The sequence below is a fragment of the Aulonocara stuartgranti genome (genome assembly GCF_965226115.1).
Source record: "Aulonocara stuartgranti genome assembly, chromosome: 23".
NCBI lineage: Eukaryota > Metazoa > Chordata > Actinopteri > Cichliformes > Cichlidae > Aulonocara > Aulonocara stuartgranti.
In genome coordinates this window covers 40,905,773-40,925,694 of record NC_138958.1, presented here as the reverse complement: position 1 = coordinate 40,925,694, position 19,922 = coordinate 40,905,773, and the positions used below count along the sequence as shown (strand labels likewise).

The 19,922-nt window shown below is 39.4% G+C and overlaps 2 protein-coding genes across 2 annotated transcripts in view; one reads left to right on the top strand and one right to left on the bottom strand.

Moving 5' to 3' along the window:
• Nucleotides 1-19,922, bottom strand: part of LOC309700748 (interferon-induced protein 44-like) — a 185,451-nt gene that overhangs the window by 130,775 nt on the left and 34,754 nt on the right. The gene's annotated exons all lie outside the window — the stretch shown is intronic.
• On the top strand, nucleotides 4,272-9,659 carry LOC309700184 (interferon-induced protein 44-like; the record flags this gene model as incomplete). The annotated part of the gene is made up of 6 exons (XM_082523632.1): nucleotides 4,272-4,474; nucleotides 5,084-5,249; nucleotides 5,344-5,509; nucleotides 5,602-5,649; nucleotides 7,447-7,499; nucleotides 9,368-9,659. 6 exons carry the CDS (start codon nucleotides 4,272-4,274, stop codon nucleotides 9,533-9,535), a joined length of 804 nt encoding a protein of 267 aa, XP_082379758.1. The 3' UTR covers nucleotides 9,536-9,659.

Sequence of the window (19,922 nt, the reverse complement as noted above, 5' to 3'; positions counted from 1 at the left end):
CATGTCTCCGCAGCAAAACACAAGCACAAGATGGAGAGGAGAACACGACGCAGTACACACAAACACCCCCAAAAGGTGGCAAGGTAATCGGTGAGGACCACCTAACCGTGACATACTTAGCCGGTTGCTGTTTACAACGCACACAGAGCTGCAGCTCTCCCGCTGCCCGCTCAACATTACCACAACAACCCCATACACAGGACCCAGTACAATATTTAATTCGGCGGGGCGTGATTGCGGATGCCGTGCAGGTGTGTCCACCTCCTCTGCACGGCACCGCAGGCCACGCCCCGCCACACACATATACATTTTAAATGAAGACATTTTTAACCTTAAATTATATATTCATGAAATTACACAATCCATGATAAATCAGTCATCCAAATCACGAGCTCTAAATAGAACATTGTTTAACTGCATTTACAAGATGCCGGACTAGAGCAGCGCAGATACTGAAGGACCCGTCCCATCCTGGCAACAAACTGTTCCAACTTCTGCAATCTGGTAGAAGGTTCCGCATCTTCCAGGCAAGGACAGAGAGACTCAAGAGGAGCTTCTATCCCCAAGCCATCCGTGCCCTAAACACACACACCCGCCCTCTCACATCATCTATAATTGACTGAGACAGGACTCTCTTCCAGACACTAAACCAAGGCACAATGTACATTTCAATACCTTTAATTTTAAATATGTTTATATTGTCTATCCTGTAAAATAGTCAGATGTCTATTCATATTAATGTACAGAATTCACCTGCTTGCTGCTACTACTGCACATTCACCCAGTGTACATACTATATATATATATATATATATATATATATATATATATATATATATATATATAATGTTCTTCCTCTACACCCCCCCCCCAATTTTTTGCACATGTCGAGGAGCGTGTCAGGCTACATTTCACTGTGTGTTATACTTGTATAACTATGCATGTGACAAATAAAGAACCTTGAACCTTGAACCTTGAAGAGGCAATGAGAAGCCTGGCATGCCAGACTGCTAGACCCTGCTATGTGTCAAGAACAGGGTCCCAGGTGCTCCACACTATATCTGTGCAGTTTTATCTCAAACGACTGCATGATTCCAGAGAACTTAAATGACCTTTATGCTCAAATGAAACAGGTTCAATAGAATGCGATGACATATCAAAAATTCAGTGAAAATCTTTGATAATTCTCATGAAAATCTAAGTGTTTCTTCTTCTTCCTCACCTACTAAACATCTGTGCAGATGTTCATCTGTTTAATGTCAAACTGCTGCCATACTCTTGAGAAATTAAAGCACAACTCTGCTCAAATTGAATCATTTGAAAGGTTTGTGATAACTTAATAAACAACAAATTACACCACAATTATGATATCTGATATCACATAAGATAACAGATATCATAATGATATGAAATTCTCAATGCATTTCTCATTTTTTTGACTCACACTACAAGCTTAACAATTGTCATCTCAAACAGCTCAAACAATATTCTTTAGAAAATAAAGAACAATTATGCTCATTTCATTATATCACTCTGCTGAAAGGTTTATTAATATTCCTTATCACAATATTCCTTTCCAGTTTTGAAGATCAATTCATTTTATTTCAATCAATAACCTTTTTTGTTCATTCCTATTAACACAAACTTGCCAACATGATGTTTTTTACTTTTCACATACATATATAGGATATGGAGTACAGTTGAATGTTTATCATGTAGTCCTGTGTACAGAAATGGTTGCAGAACTTGAGAAACCGGAGATGAACTTAACAGCTTGAATGCTGGAGTTTCATCAAAACACAGATGCAAAATCAGGGGAACACTGGAGCCAGGAATAGTTTTGCACTCCTTGCTCTGTGTTCCCAAGTTTTTATTCTAGGGAAAATTGCGGAGCGCAAAAAATTGGAAACATGGAGAAAGTAACGTAAAATTATGACGGTAGGACATTACAAAGGACAGTGGAAGATGGAGAAAATAACTGCAGAATGAATAACAAGACAATGGGGTTAACCTACATAGAGGAGAACAGGAGTACTAGACAGGGGAGGGCGATAAATGCAGATGAAACCGAAACACCAAGGAACAAATCAGGATTAACTAGACGAGGGGAGTAAAAATCAATATCAAGCACTTGGACTATCAAAGTAAAGCAGGAAGTAACACGAAGACACATACAGTCAACAGGAAGGGGGATATGACTGAATGGGAGACAAATAAATAGGGAAACAGACAACCAGAGCACAAAGAGACAAGACAGATACAGGGACACAAATAGGAAACAGAAAATTATCATAAAAGAAGGTAAGTTGGAATAATAAAAACCAAGTAGATAAACTGCATTATAAAGAGAAACTACAGATGATATAATCAATTCTAAAGGAAACTAAACAAATCTAATATACAAAAAGCCAAACTCAAACACAATAGATTCTCAAAAACATCAGGAACATCCAGTGGACAAAAAGGACAATCTTTAGAATAACTAACAAAGAAAACTATAAATACTAAATCAGAATGAAAATATATCTGGAGCAGATGTTAAAAGGTAATATTCAAACTGAAAACTTCAACAAATCCCGGGATTATGACAGAAGCAAGTTTTAGATTTTAAGAAATAGATGTTAGTGACACATACACATTAAGTGATATGGTTTCCGAAAGAGACTCAGGCGCAGGCCAGGGTATTCCTTTAAGCGAAGAACAGTGCGTTTATTCACAGTGAACACAATCACCAAGTGGCTATATACAACGTGCGGGGGAAACGGGTCCGGGTCGCCAGGGTCCGTGGGAAACAGGGTTAGGGAGAAGGGTGCTCCACACTTTCTGTATAAAAGTTCCTCCTCAGTCACTCCTCTCAGAATCGGGTTCCAAAAAAATGATCTAAACACAAAATGTCGGGGTAGCGGGATAATTCCAAAAGATTCTCAAAATACAGGTTGGCAGATACACAAGTTTAACTGACGCTGATAGCTCAAAGATCCAGCGAAGACTAGTGCAGACTCGCCATCTAAGTAGTGCAGTAATCAGCTGGGATCAGCGGCCAGTGCGGTGATGAGCAGGTGTGTGGGCCAGCAGCGGGAGCCCGCAATGAGCGTCGCCGCGGCGAGAGAGAGAGTGAGAGAGAGCAAACAAACCACAAACATATTGCCCAATAGAGGATCGACCAGCGGGGCACAGGGACCATGACATTAAGAAGCGATGCAGCTACAACTACATTAGACTGCCATCAGATAGAGAGAATAATAGAAGTCACATGACCCAAAAAGAAAGTGAAAGGACATTTATAAATCCAAAGTCACACATCATCTACACCAGTGTGAACAATAAACCAAGGGACGACAACTTCACAGCACAGTTGGACATTCAGGTACGGTGACACTGTGTTAATAATCCAATGCAAGAAATCCAGTTATTAAATTATTAAATTGACCGGACTAAGTCATCTCTACCATTTGGTTCAGATGTGTCAAGTTAAAAGAATTTAGTTTCTTGAAGAATTTAAAGAATTTACTAATTTTTTAATTTACTGTATTTTCTGTTTGTTTAATTCACAATTAGTTGATGACAAATGGAAAAAATTATAAATATCTTGTCAGGTAAGCTTTTTTTTCATATCATATTCATTGTTGGTGATTTTCTTGCCACCCTTTGCCCTTAATATATTGTCATACTTATACATAGATACACGTAGTACTGAGCTACACGAATAAAACTGGCTTGACTTGACTCAACAGAAATAAGGAAATGCTGGAGACTGGAGTGATCTTGATCTGAATTTCTTTTAGATGTTTATAAAATTATTTTATAATTTAGTAGTTACCATAACGTCCTTTGATTTAAAAGTCAAAAAATCATTTCATTTAACTTAAAATCTAATGGAACTGAACTGAATATAGAAAAGTGTTGCTAACATGTTTTTACTTTGTTATATTTCAATTGCAGGAATGTAAGTGTGAGATCTGTGGATTTCACACTTACACTTTGATTCTGAAGTGATTCTCAGCTGAATAAATTTTATACATTCAAATTGTTACAGCAGCACAAACCTCTGAGTCACAATGTGGAATTCACATAGTTTCACATGGTGACACAGAAATGCTTATTTGGTTATTTCAGGCTTCTGACATTGCAGGTAGTAGAAAACAGATGTCAGCCTATCTCAGTAGTACACCCCTCAAGTGTTTTGTTTGTTTGTTGTGTTATTTTGTGTTTGTTCATAACACTGTTGTGTAAACTGTAAGTGCACACTAAATCCTATTGTATTTTTCTGAATGAACAGTGCAAGAGAGCGAGACCTGCAGCTTGTCAGAGATTACAAGCCTCACAAAGATGTCCAGCATCTCAGAATTATGCTTCATGGACCACCAGGTGCTGGAAAGTCCAGCTTCATCAACTCTGTGGACAGTGCTTTAAGAGGCAAAATCGCAACTCGAGCATTGGCAGATGCAACCTCTAATGCAGTACATATGAGGATGTATCTATTCTTATCATAGATGCACACCTTTGAGGTTTTCTATGACTACAGGAGCGCACTGCAGTGGTAGCTGCATTATAAGCATTAAACTATAAACGAGTGAAAAATAGTCAGCACAACTAGTGTGTAAATAATTCTGAAAACTGTTTAGAATCTTTAGTATCTGGCACTAATATAACAACACCACATTTTTTATTTAATTAATTCAATTCAATTTTATTTATATAGCGCCAAATCACAACAAAAGTCGCCTCAAGGCGCTTCATAGATACAGAGAAAAACCCAACAATCATATGACCCCCAAGGGGCAAGCACTTTGGCAACAGTGGGAAGGAAAAACTCCCTTTTAACAGGAAGAAACCTCCGGCAGAACCAGGCTCAGGGAGGGGCAGGGCCATCTGCTGCGACCGGTTGGGGTGAGAGAAGGAAGACAGGATAAAAGACATGCTGTGGAAGAGAGACAGAGGTCAATAACAGATATGATTCAATGCAGAGAGGTCTATTAATAAATAGTGAGTGAGAACGGTGACTGGAAAGGAAAAACTCAATGCATCATGGGAATCCCCCGGCAGCCTACGTCTATTGCAGCATAACTAAGGGAGGATTCAGGGTCACCTTACAGTACAGGACATTTAAAATTCAGAAAGGAAATCCAGAAACTTTTTACTCTTTTGTCTTCACTGACACCATGGGGCTTGAGAGGGGTGCCGAGAAAGGAATTCATCTAGAAGACATCAAACTTGCCATTAGTGGACATGTCAAAGAAGGTTACACGGTATGATGTTTTTCATCCAGATGCTTGTACACAGTCTGTGATACAGAAACTGTATCGTGCAAAAAAGTTTAATTGATTTTGCTTTTTTTCCCAGTTCAAACCCACAGCTCTCTTGCGGGAATCAGATCCTAACTACAACAGTTCTCCTACTTTAGATGACCAAATTCTGGTTTTTGTTATTCCTGCTGACACAGTGAGTATAATCAATGATGAAACTTGGAGGAAGATGAAAGAAGTCAGACTACATGCTCGTGATAAAGGTGAGAGCAGATGTTCTACATGTGTGATGTCACGATTTCAAATACTAGAAAAACATGAGATAAAATGATTGCATTGCTTTCTGTATTGGCAGGGATCCCACAAATAGCTCTCATCACTAAAATTGATGGAGCCTGTCCTGGGCCCTATTTCAGGAAGCCGGTTTAGAAAACTCAGAGTGAAAAACGATACTCAGGGTTGAGTAACCCCGAACTGTCCAACTCGGAATATTCGGTTTCAGAAAGGCTGATAACAATTAGTTCAGTCAACGCGGAGTTGCTTTAACCCCAAGTTAAGCGCGCGCACGAGGATACATAAAGCCCTGATTAGTGGAGCACAGATTAAGCGAGTCACCATGGAGACGGAGGGAAAGAAGGCGCGGTCAATGTATCTTACAGCGCTTGAGGCCGAAATTCTGATGGCAGTATATGCCGATAACATGCAAATTGCGCGGAAAAAAAGTAACAAAGCCTCAGCTGCAAAAGAAAGGGAGCATGCATGGCAAAACAAAGCCAACAGAGTCAATGCGTGAGTGTTAATTTAAACATTGATCTAGGGATTTCCACCCATTTAACACGTTATTTTATTATATTTTATTTTATTTTTTATTTCATACATTTTATTTTGTGATGTGATGTGAGCGCAGGTGCAACCCAACAGGCCCCAAACGTTCCTGGCAGCAAGTAAAAATGAAATATAAAAATATAGTCCAAACAGGTAAGGTGTAATTGTATTATGAGCCATAGTGCTTGGTCTGTTTGTCCGATGTAAATCAATTGCAGTTAGAGGCTACATTAATTTCCCCTCTGTAAGCACTTATTGAAATTATCTGAGCACATTACAAGTACATATTTGCTTACTCTGTATGCTCAAATGTGACCCGTTATAGCCAACATAAAAAAAGCGGAGGCCTGAAAAACAGGTGGGGGTCCTCCTCCACCACCACTCACAGAGGCTGAGCAGTTGGCTTCCACATTTGTGATAATGTTGGCAGCATCATATATGATCTTCACAGTGCAGAGAACACAAATTAGCATCCATTACTATAATGAAATAATTTGTTAGTTTGAAATGCTACAGGGAACTATGTACCTGTACATTAATGCTGTGGAAAGACTTCCTGTTCACATAGTCTCCTTCATTTACTGAAGGAGCAATGATTGGAATGCGAGTGCCATCTATACAGCCAATCACGTCTGGGAACCGTGAGAATAAATGTAAAATTTAAGTAGTAGTTCAAATATCACCACATCATAAATTAAGTTTTGTTCATCCTGATACCTGCAATTTTGTGGCATCCCTCTTTGATAAATCTTGTGGGTCTATGACCGGGGAACACCACAGACGAGTGCAGGAGACGTTTCAGTGCAACTGTAACATTCCTGACTGCCCGACAGACGGTAGCCTTGGAAACGTGCTCAGCGTCACCAATATTATACAGAAAGCTCCCGTTTGCAAAAAACCGAAGTGCAATACGAATAATATGCAATGAACTGAGAGCATGTCCGCGATGTGTCACATGCGTAATATATGGCCTGAGGATGTTATCCAAATAACTTATAGATTGTGCTGAGAAACGGTAACGTTCACACAGAAAATCATCAGGAAATGATAAAATGTCCGAACGCGCTCTAATCACTCTCTGCGGAGAGCTCTGCGGAGAATTTGGGCTTCAACATCTACTGGCTCTTCAAGGAAGGAGCACGCCATGTCTGACACTTCCTACAGTCAGGTTTCTGACAAAGAGGCGGAGAAAGTCAGGGTTAGTTGAAGTAAACCTGCTAGGGGGCAGGTTAGCTTCACGGAGTGTGTCGTCATAGTAACTCACTCAGAATTAATCTAAACTCGCTTTGTGAAACCGAAAACCCAGAGTTTTTGTTAACTCAGGGTATACTTACTCAGAGTTTGCACTAAACCGGCTTCCTGAAATAGGGCCCAGAAGTCAAAAAAGACATAAAGAACGCCTACAGGAGCAAGCACTTGAATCAGCTGGTATGTTCCAGGACTTTCATAAGTTTCATGAGTTTGTAGACAGTTTACACATGGATGTCACATCTGAAATTCAGCTGTACATTTCAGTATATTTGAACAGAAACGTCAGCTATAATGAGTACAAATATTTGAATAAGTAATTTATAATAATCGTAATTATATAATTATTAATTATAGTAATTATATAATTGTCACTAGTGCAACAACACAGTTTCAGTTTTTTAAATGTAATATTGTTTAACCCTTGTATGGTGTTCGGGTCTGTGAGACCCGTTTTCAGTTTTTCTCAAAAGAAAAATTAAACAATTAATTATTTTTTCAACCTGAAATTCATTGGCTTTGGCTTATTTTCTGTGAAGAACATAAATCCGAACTAATTTTCAATGACCTCATACTGTACCTCCCCCCACGCATCTACATTACATACAAGGTGTTCGGGTCCACTGGACCCAGGTCTAATAAAAGTGTTGAAAGTGTAGGTCCTGTGTTCCCACACTCTGTCTTCCTCCTTTCTGGTGCTGCTGATAGTGTTTTCTTCCCCTCCTGCTCCGCACAAAGTTGCAACATTGTTGAAAATTCAACTATCGACACCGTCTGCTCTGACATTCCCACACATTTTACCCTCTTTCTTGAGGGATCCAAATTTTATTTTCTCATACCCTGTCCCACCTGCAAATTAGGGGCATAATACTATAAATAAGACTTTGCCAGTGTGGTTCTTTATCACAACTGATCAAGATGGCAAAAGGTTATCTGCTGCGAGGGCCATCCAATTGATTTTGGAAGAGAGAGGGGCTTCAGATGATGATGTTGACAAAGAGGTTTCAGAATATTTCACATTTCTGAAAATTCAGAGTCTGACAGTGAAGAAGAGGATGAGGTTGAGCACCATTTAGTAACAAAACAAAGACGAGCACCCCATCTGCTGCCAGCTCCAGGACCAGAACAAGCCCACCAGACAGCAAGTGAAGAAATATGGATGTCAATAACTGGTGAAATTGAATGGTCTTCTTGCCCAAGAAATGAGCCACCCTACAGAGCTGTTACTGTGATAAGCCAGGACCAACACGGCTGACAGTTACTCATGTGCAGGACATCAAGTCTTCATTTTAGCTTTTCATCCCAGATTCCATCCAGAAAATTATTCTGGATTGCAGTAATCTAGAAGGACGGTGTGTTTTTGGAGAGAGGTGGAAGGAGATGGACCAAATTCATCTAAGAACCCCAAAGGCCTACTTTGGGGTTCTTATCCTTGCAGGAGTTTTGAGGTCCAAAGGGGAACCCACAGAATCCCTGTGGGATGCAGAAACCGGCAAGAACCTTTCCATGCATCAATGTCTCTGGAAAACTTCCACAAAATTTCCAGGATTATCCGTTTTGATAACCGAGACGACAGACCAGCTCGACGGCAGTGAGACAAGCTAGATCATGCCATCAAGACAGTGTGGGATAAGTGTGTGCACCACCTGCCCCTGTTTTACATCCCTGGGCCTAATGTCACCATTGATGAGCAGCTGATCCCATTTAGTTGTGAAACATATTGCTTCACATGTAAATGTGTTGTCTTTCCACTCACTCCACTTGATTACAACTGATTTATTTTTTTATGACATTTTATAAAAAAAAAAAAAAAAACGAGAAGCACATTCATTCATAAATGTGATCTAACAAAGTTAAAGGGAAAAAATTAACCATGTTTACTGTTCATATGGTTTGTAATTGGGATGAAGTAAATATCTGTTGAGTAATTTAACATAAAATTGTTTGATAGTGTTAATTTGGAAAGCCAAAACTCTAGCGGGTCCACCAGACCCATGAACACTGGCTGAGTAACAAAAATATGAACACCACACAAGGGTTAAACTTAGATGGACACAGTGAATGTGGTCCTGGGTATTCCACTGAACTGCATCTTCCTCGTGAAGAACTACCACAAAGAAACTGATACGAATAACGATGTGGATTCACTGATACTGAGTGTACTGAAAAAGACCATTGACTATGGAGAGGACTACCTGAATGACATACAATCCTGACCTGTAATCAATGTGTGAGGGAGCTAGAAAATGAAAATGTTCAGTTACTCTTCAAGTGATTTTGCTCATGTTTCATTTGCCATCGCTACAGTCACAGTCACACAAAAAGGGTGTGAAAAGAAACTTATTTTCTTTTGCTAATTAAATCCAAATAAATATATATATAATATATCTCAAAATGGTAACTGCATGAAGAATGACACATACTGTATATCGTTAGCTTCATAGCATAATTGCCTAAGTCATTTGACTAAGTCAATGACTTAGGCAATTATGCTATGAAGCTAACGATATGCTTGTACACTGCTATCTGCCGTATAACTCAAATAAATCGTTTAGTGAAGAACTACCACTGTCAGGGCTCTGTGTGCGGGCAGGCAGAGAGGAGGATCCAAACGCAGGACTCAGACACTAACTTGAAACTCAAAGACCTCAGCTTTATTGCTGGTACGAAAGCAAAACATGAAGTGAACATGGAATATGGAGAACAGAAACACACAGGCATAATCTGATGGTACGACGCGACACTGAGCATGGGAAAACACAGGGCTTAAATACACAGGGTAGTAATGAGGGAATGGGCAACAGAAGGAAGACACAGCTGGGGGAGATCAGGGCTAACGAGACGGGGGCGCTAAGCTGCACACTAACATAAGACAAAGACTTTCACAATAAGACAGGAAACAAGAAGTACTAAACCAGATGCAGACATGACACTGAGAGACAGACTAGACACTGAACAGAAACTGTAATACACATGAGAACCCAAAACCTAAGAACTGATCCCTCACCAAGAATAACAGAAACAGATCTATAATGATAATAATAAACAAAGCACCAGAACATCAGAAAACAATCCATAATGCAAAAATAAACCAAAACATAATAAACTCAAAATACTGGGTCCAACGGACCCAGAACCGTGACACATCTCAAAGAACTACCACAAAGAAATTGTGACAGATAACAACGTGGATTCACTGATACTGTGTGCACTGAAAAAGATCATTGACTATGGAGAGGACTACCTGAATGACCAGGATATGAATGATTGAATGAATGGTCCAGGAGGACGATATTTCGTCCCACTATATACTTGAGTGTATATTGTTGGGTTGAATAATCCTGGCCTGTAACAAATGTTTGAGGGGGATAGAAAATGTAAATGCTCAGTTACTCTTCAGGTTATTTTGCTTTGCTGTTATTACAATCATAATCACACAAAAAGTGAATTTCATCAGAAACTTTATTGTACTGATTTTTGTCTTGTTTTTATTTTATTTCACTTTTTTTTCTTTCGTAAATTAAATCCAAATAACCTTCACAGAAAATCAATATGTACTTTTCGTTATTTACTGTATATTCAAAATGGTAACTGCATGAAGAATGACACATATATGCTTGTAACCTGTTGCCTGCTGTGTAACTCAAATAAATCATTTCAACCCTCGATGTGAGACTGTCCTCTGTGAATCAGTGATTTCTTGTTTTCTAAACTGTAATGAGAGTTTAGAAGCGGAAGAGGATGGATAGATATTTAATGACTTAGGTTATCAACCCATACAAGCATCCAGGTAATTATACAAGTCCAAATTAGGACTTGTATATGTCCTTAGTCTTAGTTGCTTTCCCAGTTTAGGTTTTGTTAGGTTAGTCTTTGTTTCCCTTTTCTTTTTTGCATTGTTTACCATAAATAAAGGCTCGTTTTTATTTCCATTCAGTCTGCGGTGTAGCGGCACATCCTTCTTTCTGACGTAAAGTTTCTGACTCATGCTTTTCTTAGATTACTTGTATGCCTTTCAGTAGCAAAAATACCAAAACACAAGCCCTTTGATGGAAATAAAGACTGAAAGAAATGTCTGATGGAAAAGGAAACACTGTGTTGTGCTGCTAAACTTTGAGGTTATAAGTCATCAGTGTTTAAATAAGAAAATGCCAAGAGGAGACTTGGAGCCCCGAGTCTGCATGCAAAACATGAAAACTCCATAGCAGTGATACTTGTTCCTACATAGGTGTAGGCTACTTATTCTTTCTTATGGTGCTTTGCTGTTCCAATGAAACAAGAAGAACTCATTTGAAAGTACATTTTTGGCCATCCTGTGATCTCATTTGCTATATTCTCTTAATATCTTAGAGTTATTTCCAAGGGAAAGAATGTTTATGCTAGATTCTGTTTTAAATCAGGTTGTTATCTAAAAGTCACTCTCATAAAAGTGATTTTAGAGTAATGTGCAACAAATGTAATGTCTTCTTGATGCATTCTCAGTCATCCAGGTAAGCAAATCTCCAAAAGTCAATTCTGTTCATCTGGACGTAGCGTTTTCCATAGGAGAAACAACCTCCCAGCCCATTGTTCCTTCAGTGGGCTGGTTTCAGTCATTATGCAAATGTACGGTTTATAAGATTGGGGAAACCTGCAGTCAGCTGAGACTGAAGAAATCACTTGGATGAGTGACGAAACATTTTTCCCACGGAAAACGCTAATGCTAGATATTGGTAAAATGGTAAATGGCCTGTATTTATATAGCGCTTTTCTAGTCCCTAAGGACCCCAAAGCGCTTTACATATCCAGTCATCCACCCATTCACACACACATTCACACACTGGTGATGGCAAGCTACATTGTAGCCACAGCCACCCTGGGGCGCACTGACAGAGGTGAGGCTGCCGGACACTGGCGCCACCGGGCCCTCTGACCACCACCAGTAGGCAACGGGTGAAGTGTCTTGCCCAAGGACACAACGACCGAGACTATTCACAAATTTCATTTCACTAGCTGGGCTCACGTCCTCATTTTATGTTTGACAGCATTTTAGTAGGTAAAGATGAATGATTGGACATGAATTGAGCTGTGATTTGGGGAAGGACTGGTGACGGCTCCCGGGCCTGGCAGATCCCCATGTACTAAACAGGAGTGAAGAAGTTAAAGAATTGAGAAGAAGGATGGAGGGAGGGTGGGGCACGTAAACGAGAATGAACAGCTTGCAGAACTGGGGGAACCTAGATGACAACCGGAAGGAGCGTGTTAGGAGGTGTGGTCCTGCTTCTGAAATTCCGATACATAATCTCCAACTTTAACAACTTAAGCTGTTTTGTTTTTATACTTTACACTTTAAACTTCAACATTTTATATTTTCAAATGAAAGCACAGTGATGTTGCTGCATCAGTGTCAAATATTAATTATTCTGGGATTTGATGGTCAAACTATGTGATTTTCCAAATGTGTGTGGAGTAAAATGAACTTTCTCTGATGATGCAAATGTCATGACCAAGAATCATTCAGGATTAACAACACAAACTGTTCTAATAGCAGAAACATAGTCTTATAGTTCTTGGACGTTACCACTAGTTTTACAAACACATTCTTTTTCATGTCTGTCTATATGGCTTTTATGGATAAAGTGATTTTCAATAGTACAAACATCATCTAACTTTTCTTTGCTCTCCAGTATAAATGCAGGAACCTGCAGGCTTTATTAAAACTGTCATAATTTAACACTCAATGCCGAAAACAGGGTTGATCCATGTTTCTATGAAGACCACTTCATATATCAACAGCTCTGAAAATCCCTTTTGTTTTTAAAAAAGTAATGTAGAACATGATCTCTCTCATTCTGTGTCTCTAAAAACCGCAGCAAACTGGTAATCACTTCTAAACAATGGGGTTAGTTTATGGCTCTTTATCAGCCGCAACACCACGTAGCACCTGGATGTTAGAATCTTTTACAAAGCGGCATTGTGTCTGACCTCTAACCCTTGCTGGCATATGGCCCTCTGAGGCACTTGTGCAGTAGCAGTTGCAGTAGCAGTAGTAGTACTAGTATTGTGCAGCAACCAGGCTTCAAGAGCGGTCACTCTTCTGGCTTGCAAATGGTGAAAACATATCACATACACATGTCACAATCTTAACTGCAAATCAGAAATGCTGCTAGGTAAATTATAAAAGGGGTTTAAACTTTAGGTTTGGCATAGACACAGACTTTATTAATCCCACTCTGGGGAAATTCACATGTTACAGCAACACAAGGGTCAGCAAGAAAAAATGAATCCGAGATATATTAGAAAAATACAAAAATAAATAAATAAATACTGCACAAATTTAAAATGAGTAAAAAACCTATGTGAGTAATTACTACTGATCTACAAATGGTGGTTATATACAGCAAATACACTCAGAGAATTTTAGCATTTTAGCACACAGCCCCTTCCTCTATAAAGCTGAATGTAATTCCTGGTCAGTTCATGCAGTAATAATAAATTAAAGTTGCACTTCAGTTAACTCTTTTTTTAATAATTAATAACAGGTTTGTTTCTTAGATCTAATGATACAGCCAAAACATACTGCTTGTATAATGCTGTATGTCTCCCAGCACCACAGCAGGATGATTCCGAAAGTATGACTCAATAAAAAAAGACTCTAAAGCCAGAACAGAAAGATACAGTTGGAAGATCAAAGATTAAGGACTGTGTTTTTATAGGATGTAGTAAACTATCCCTTTGTCTTCTTGGCCTTGTTGTGTGTACTTTAGAAGTCAAATTATACATTAGCCAGACTTTGAAAAAACTTTTCAATTTCATTTATAACTGAGATGGCAAGCTCTTATCAGAAATCTTATGCTCACCAGAAGCATGTAATCCCACTTTCAAAACCTTTAAGTGTCAAATCCACAAACCCAACATGGGGTCAGAGCGAATGTCAATTTATCTGCACAGCCCAATGTGTGAAGACGCATTTTTACTCGTTTGTAAGGCCAACTTTGATTCTGATTTCCTTTTTCTGGCCTAAACAAAAGCAAATACAATGTAATAAAGCTGTCCATCGGGGCAAGCAGCCTCCAAATCTCCCCATTTTCACTGTTACAAAAGCAACAGTTCAACTAAGAATTTTATTATGGCTTGACCCATTTTCACATGCACGCAGACACACACACACACACACACACACACACAGTCCCCCCAAAAACTAAAAAGGTGGAATGTTTGGTCAAAAAAGTGAACTTTTTGTCAAAAAAGTAAACTTTTTTTTGTCATAAATCATAAGGTGTATGTTCCTACTCTAAAGTGGAATGAAAGTGATTGGTTGAACCGGTGTTCATGATGTCTGTTCTGAGTTATCTGCACTTCCATCAGCGTAAAAAACTCAGCAGCAGATTAGAATCAAACAGAACATCTATTGGCCACATTTAATAAATCACCAAATTAATACACGCATCTGTGACAATGCTACGCACTGTTTGCCCTTCAATCAGTGATTTTAGTACAGCAGGCTGCATGCTGCTCATTTTAAACACATTCCCAAGTTTTAAACACTCAAAACATGCGGTAAATAAAAGGCTGAGTGAAAACATGGCACTTCCAGCTGACTTATAATCAGTGTTGGGAAGGTTACTTTTAAAATGTATTCCACTACAGATTACAGAATACATGCCCCAAAATGTATTGTGTAACGTATTCCATTACGTTACTCAATGAGAGCAACGTATTCTGAATACCTTGGATTACTTAACATATTATCATGCTTTTTTACAACTATATGAATGTACTATTACCGTGTGATTTATTAGTATTACTGAAGGTTACTCGCCATACCAATACCAACTAGATATTTAAATCTTAATATAAAATGAGTAACAGTAAGGAGGACATTAGGTAAGGCTGCACGTTTTGCAGTGATCTCGTATTGCAAACTATTTCGCTCGTTTTTAAAACAGGTCCGCGGCTCCGAACCGTAGTAAAGGGACCTCTGGCTAATATGTTGGGCTCGTAGCCAAAAACTAGCTTTACTTTGTTGTCTGGGTCAATTTTGCTAGCGAGAGACAGACAGAGGCATTGAAAAGCTGCTCCAACGGAACTTATTGTTTCGGAGGAAAGCACGAAAAATGCCGAGTCTTAATAGCTTACTTACAACTGGGCTCGTCAGGCACTCTTTTTAGCTGCAGTGGTTATTATTTACATGCTTCCAGCTCCCGTTTCTGCTCGGCGACAGCTCATACTTTTCGACTCTCCTTTTTCTCCCTCCCTGGCGCTCACAGACACATAACAGGTATGGCAGTCCATTCTCCCTGCAGCACTACTCTGCCCATAAGGCTACATTCTTTAGGGCGATGCCTGTAACACTCTGCCTATTGCCTTCATATTAAATCATTTTTAAAAATATTTCTTCAAGTCATTATGAGAAGCGAGATTGAGAGAGGCATTTGAGCCTCTTAATGCGTGTTTTGTTTGGGTTTCCACCGACGTGGAATTACCAAAATAGAGAGGGGATAGCCTCTCCTGAAACAGGAAGAGACCGCGTGTAATCCCTTTATTTCAACAAAGTAACTGTATTCTGAATACCACTTTTTTTAAACGGTAACTGTAACGGAATACAGTTACTCATATTTTGTATTTTAAATACGTAACGGCGGTACATGTATTCCGTTACTCCCCAACACTGCTTATAATGGAAACAATCAAACCTGCTCCGAAAGTTTGAGTTTGTATTCTCTCAGCTGCAGACTCGCTGCTGTTTAAAGATTTGAGAGCAAAGTTTAGACATAAAAAGAAACGTCAAACATGGGCTCAGGATATGAGGTCAGTAATTACAGTGTCTGTGTCCTGTTTTAAGATCGATGTAAAATGTATGTAAAATTGTTTTCAGCCAACATGAGAAAATTAAATAAAGTTGTGCCTATGATTTTATTACTGATGCCCATCAGGGAAACACAAAGACTGTAGAGGCAGACACGCTATTTTCATCATCAACACGTTTCCATTTGTTTTGCAGTTTATCAGCAGGACCCTGCTGGAAAACTATCTGCACAGCTGATGAATGACCACTTTTTAGTTTCAAAGGGACATGAGGGATACTTCCCAGAGTCTGACCTGCATCGATCCAGCTGCTCAGTGTCCGTGGTTACCATAGTTACTGCATAAGGTCCTGTGAATTAAACAGCTGGCACTGCAGTAACTTACCGGCGAAATGAGTGTTTACATTTTCATTACAAAAGAACTGTCTGACTTGGTTAACTCAAGTTAACGTGGATAAATCTGGACTCGTGTGGACTTTCCAAGGACAAACTGGTAAGAACTGTACACCATTATACTGAAATAAATAGTCTATTACCGAAATAAACGTGCTATATTATAAACTATGACATAAATCTAGAGGTGCTATTAATGTTGGGGATTCTTATGACATATGTACTATATAATATAATCATATATCCTCACATATATACTATGTAATCATATATACTTGTATACACAATATACACCTACACTGGAGTGTTTTATATGTTGGAATCACTATGTTAAGCATTTAACCTACCTGTTCAAATCACAAGACCCATATATTTAGGTCAAATATTATCCATCCATCCATTCGCTTCCGCTTATCCTTTTCAGGGTCGCGGGGGGCGCTGGAGCCTATCCCAGCTGTCATAGGGCGAGAGGCGGGGTACACCCTGGACAGGTCGCCAGTCTGTCGCAGGACCAACACACAGGGACAGACAACCATTCACACTCACATTCACTCGCACATTCACACCTAGTGACAATTTGGATTATCCAATTAACCTATCCCCACAAATATTATCTACAATAATATTAATAAAGTCTGTAACACTTGTTGTATGAGCACCTGCTGATCCATACACATCACTAACCCCTCAGTCAGTGAGTTAGACGGTAGACAGCGGTGAGGAGGAGAGCGCGAGCCCGTTGCAAATACACATAAATATGACTGACACCCGTAAATGAAGCAGCATCTGGCTGCAGTTTAAAGATATTGTGAATAGCAGAGCAGAGTGCTTTTACTGTAAAATGAAAATAACAGTAAGAGCAGGTTCCACCACAAACCTGCACAGACAGATCAGAACTGTCCATCCCACAGTGCCCATATGGAAAAGATATATATAAATCTTATAAAGTTTTTATCTGTCTTGTATGAAACTTGTATGAAAAGCATACAAGAGTGAAAACACATATAAGATCCCTTGAAAAATTATATAATGAAACTTGTATGTTTTGTATACTTACTAAAAAAATATATGAAAGTAATGAGAAAGTGGCCACTTTCATGAGTAAATCATATATGTTTTTACTATTTCTTTTCCATATGGGTGCAGTTGGAGGATAGAGGGCAAGCTGGCTCAACGTCTACTGACCCTGTGGTGTCTGGTCCCAAACCAACAACAACTGCTGCAGAAGCTACTAGTGCATCAGCCCATCTTACTGCAACTCAAAGCACAATAAGTCAGTTTATACCAAAGCAGATGACCTCAGCCAAACAGCACAGTATTGATGAGGGGTTGGCTAACATGATTGTCACTGATTTCCAGCCCTTTTCCATTATGGGGGATAAAGGTTTTAAAGGTTTTGTCAAAGCCTTAAATCCCACATACACTCTACCTAGTAGGAAAACACAGTCCCTAACAATAATCCCAAAACTATATGGCACAGAACATGCATTATGGCAAGACAGGGTGAAAAAAAGCTCCATCGGTTTGCCTGACAACTCACTGCTGGACCTCTTGAACCACCTGCTCTTTCGAGTCTGTCACTTGCCACTTTATTGAAAATTAAAAGATGACATCTTTGTCTGCTGGACTGCTTTGACATCACTGACAGACACACTGCAGAAATGTTGGTAGAGGAGCTATTAAAAGTGGCAAATGAGTGGCAAGTACAGGACAAAGTGGTGTGATGTGTGAGTGATAATGCTGCAAACATCACCAAGGCCATAAAAATTCTGAAGTGGACCCACCACCCATGTTTGGCACATACATTAAACCTGTTGATAAGAGATTCCCTGAAGGTGGTGAAAACAACCGTGGACAAGGTAAAGGCTAATGTGGAGTTTTTCCACAGAAGCACAGTAGCTGCAAAGAGGCTAAAGTCCACACAGCGCCAGATGGAGTTACCTGAATTGAGGCATTCTTGAAACAAAAGATGCCAGTATCTCCACCATGGCCTTGATCAGTGCACCTGTTGATACGTTAAGTGAAGAGGAATGGGAGCTGGTGAAAGACGTCTGCACCGTCCTGCAACCATAAGGAAGTGACTGTTGAGATAAGTACAGACAGGTACCTTGCACAGTTGTTTTTTTCTCTACTATTCGGTCACTAATATACATTGCAGAAACAACACATATGATTGACAAAACTAAATTGAAAAATTAAATATGCCACATAATTAACCCTTGTGTGGTGTTCGTATTTTTGTTACTCAGCCAGTGTTCATGGGTCTGGTGGACCCGCTAGAGTTTTGGCTTTCCAAATTAACACTATCAAACAATTTTATGTTAAATTACTCAACAGATGTTTACTTCATCCCAATTACAAGACATATGAACAGCAAACATGGTTAATTTTTTCCCTTTACCTTTGTTAGATCACATTTATGAATGAATGTGCTTCTCGTTTTTCTTTTATATAAAATGTTATAAATAAATCAGTTATAATCAAGTGGAGTGAGTGGAAAGACACAACACATTTACACGTGAAAAAATAATTAATTGTTTAATTTTTCTTTTGAAAAAAACTGAACACGGGTCTCACAGACCCGAACACCATACAAGGGTTAAAAAACAAAAACAAAACTAATTTTAAAAGTTGCTGTTTTCTCTCCTTCAGCTATATCACAGCCTCCAAAATGCTCCTGCTTAGCAAAGGTCTTCAGCCAGTGACAGCCCAACACCAACTGACAGTAACCGTGCAGAAAGTAAAGGAATTGGTTGCGGATCTTTGTTTAACCATGGATTGAAAATATCTGCGTATGGAGTTCAACACTGTCCTCTCAGAAACTGCATTACTGGATCCTAGATTTAAAAAGCTTCCATTCAGAAATGAAAGAGCTACAGGAGATGCTACAAAGAGAAATACTACATGTTACGACCTGTCTAGGGCCAGGCAATAACATGAGTGAGGCACTCCCCCCAAGACCCAAGCAGCCACAGGAAACAAATTTGTTCGTTATAATGTGACTTATTTACAATGTGGGAAATGAAGAACAGCAAAACGGGAGTGTCAACACTTCAGGGTGAGCCAAGGCCAAAATAATAAACAAAACAAATCTACACAAATCCCGCACCCCTGACCTTACCAAAACAAAGTCAAAAATAAAGACAGAGTCTGACCTCCTTAACCAATTCAAAACAGGAGAAAACGGGTGATCAAAAGAAACGCAGTTCACCCCTACCCACTCCACTTCCACAACTTTTAAGCCCCACTGCAGCCAGCGGCTGCCACAGGTACACTGCTGGGTCATGAGGAGAAACACAAGGACCTCTCCCGGTGTAGCACTCCAGCCTCCTTTTAATGGGCGGGTCCTCCAGCTGGAACCAGTCACGTCGGGGCAGTGTATCCACGCACCAATCAGAGCAGGGCCCTGGCACAGCTGAATTAA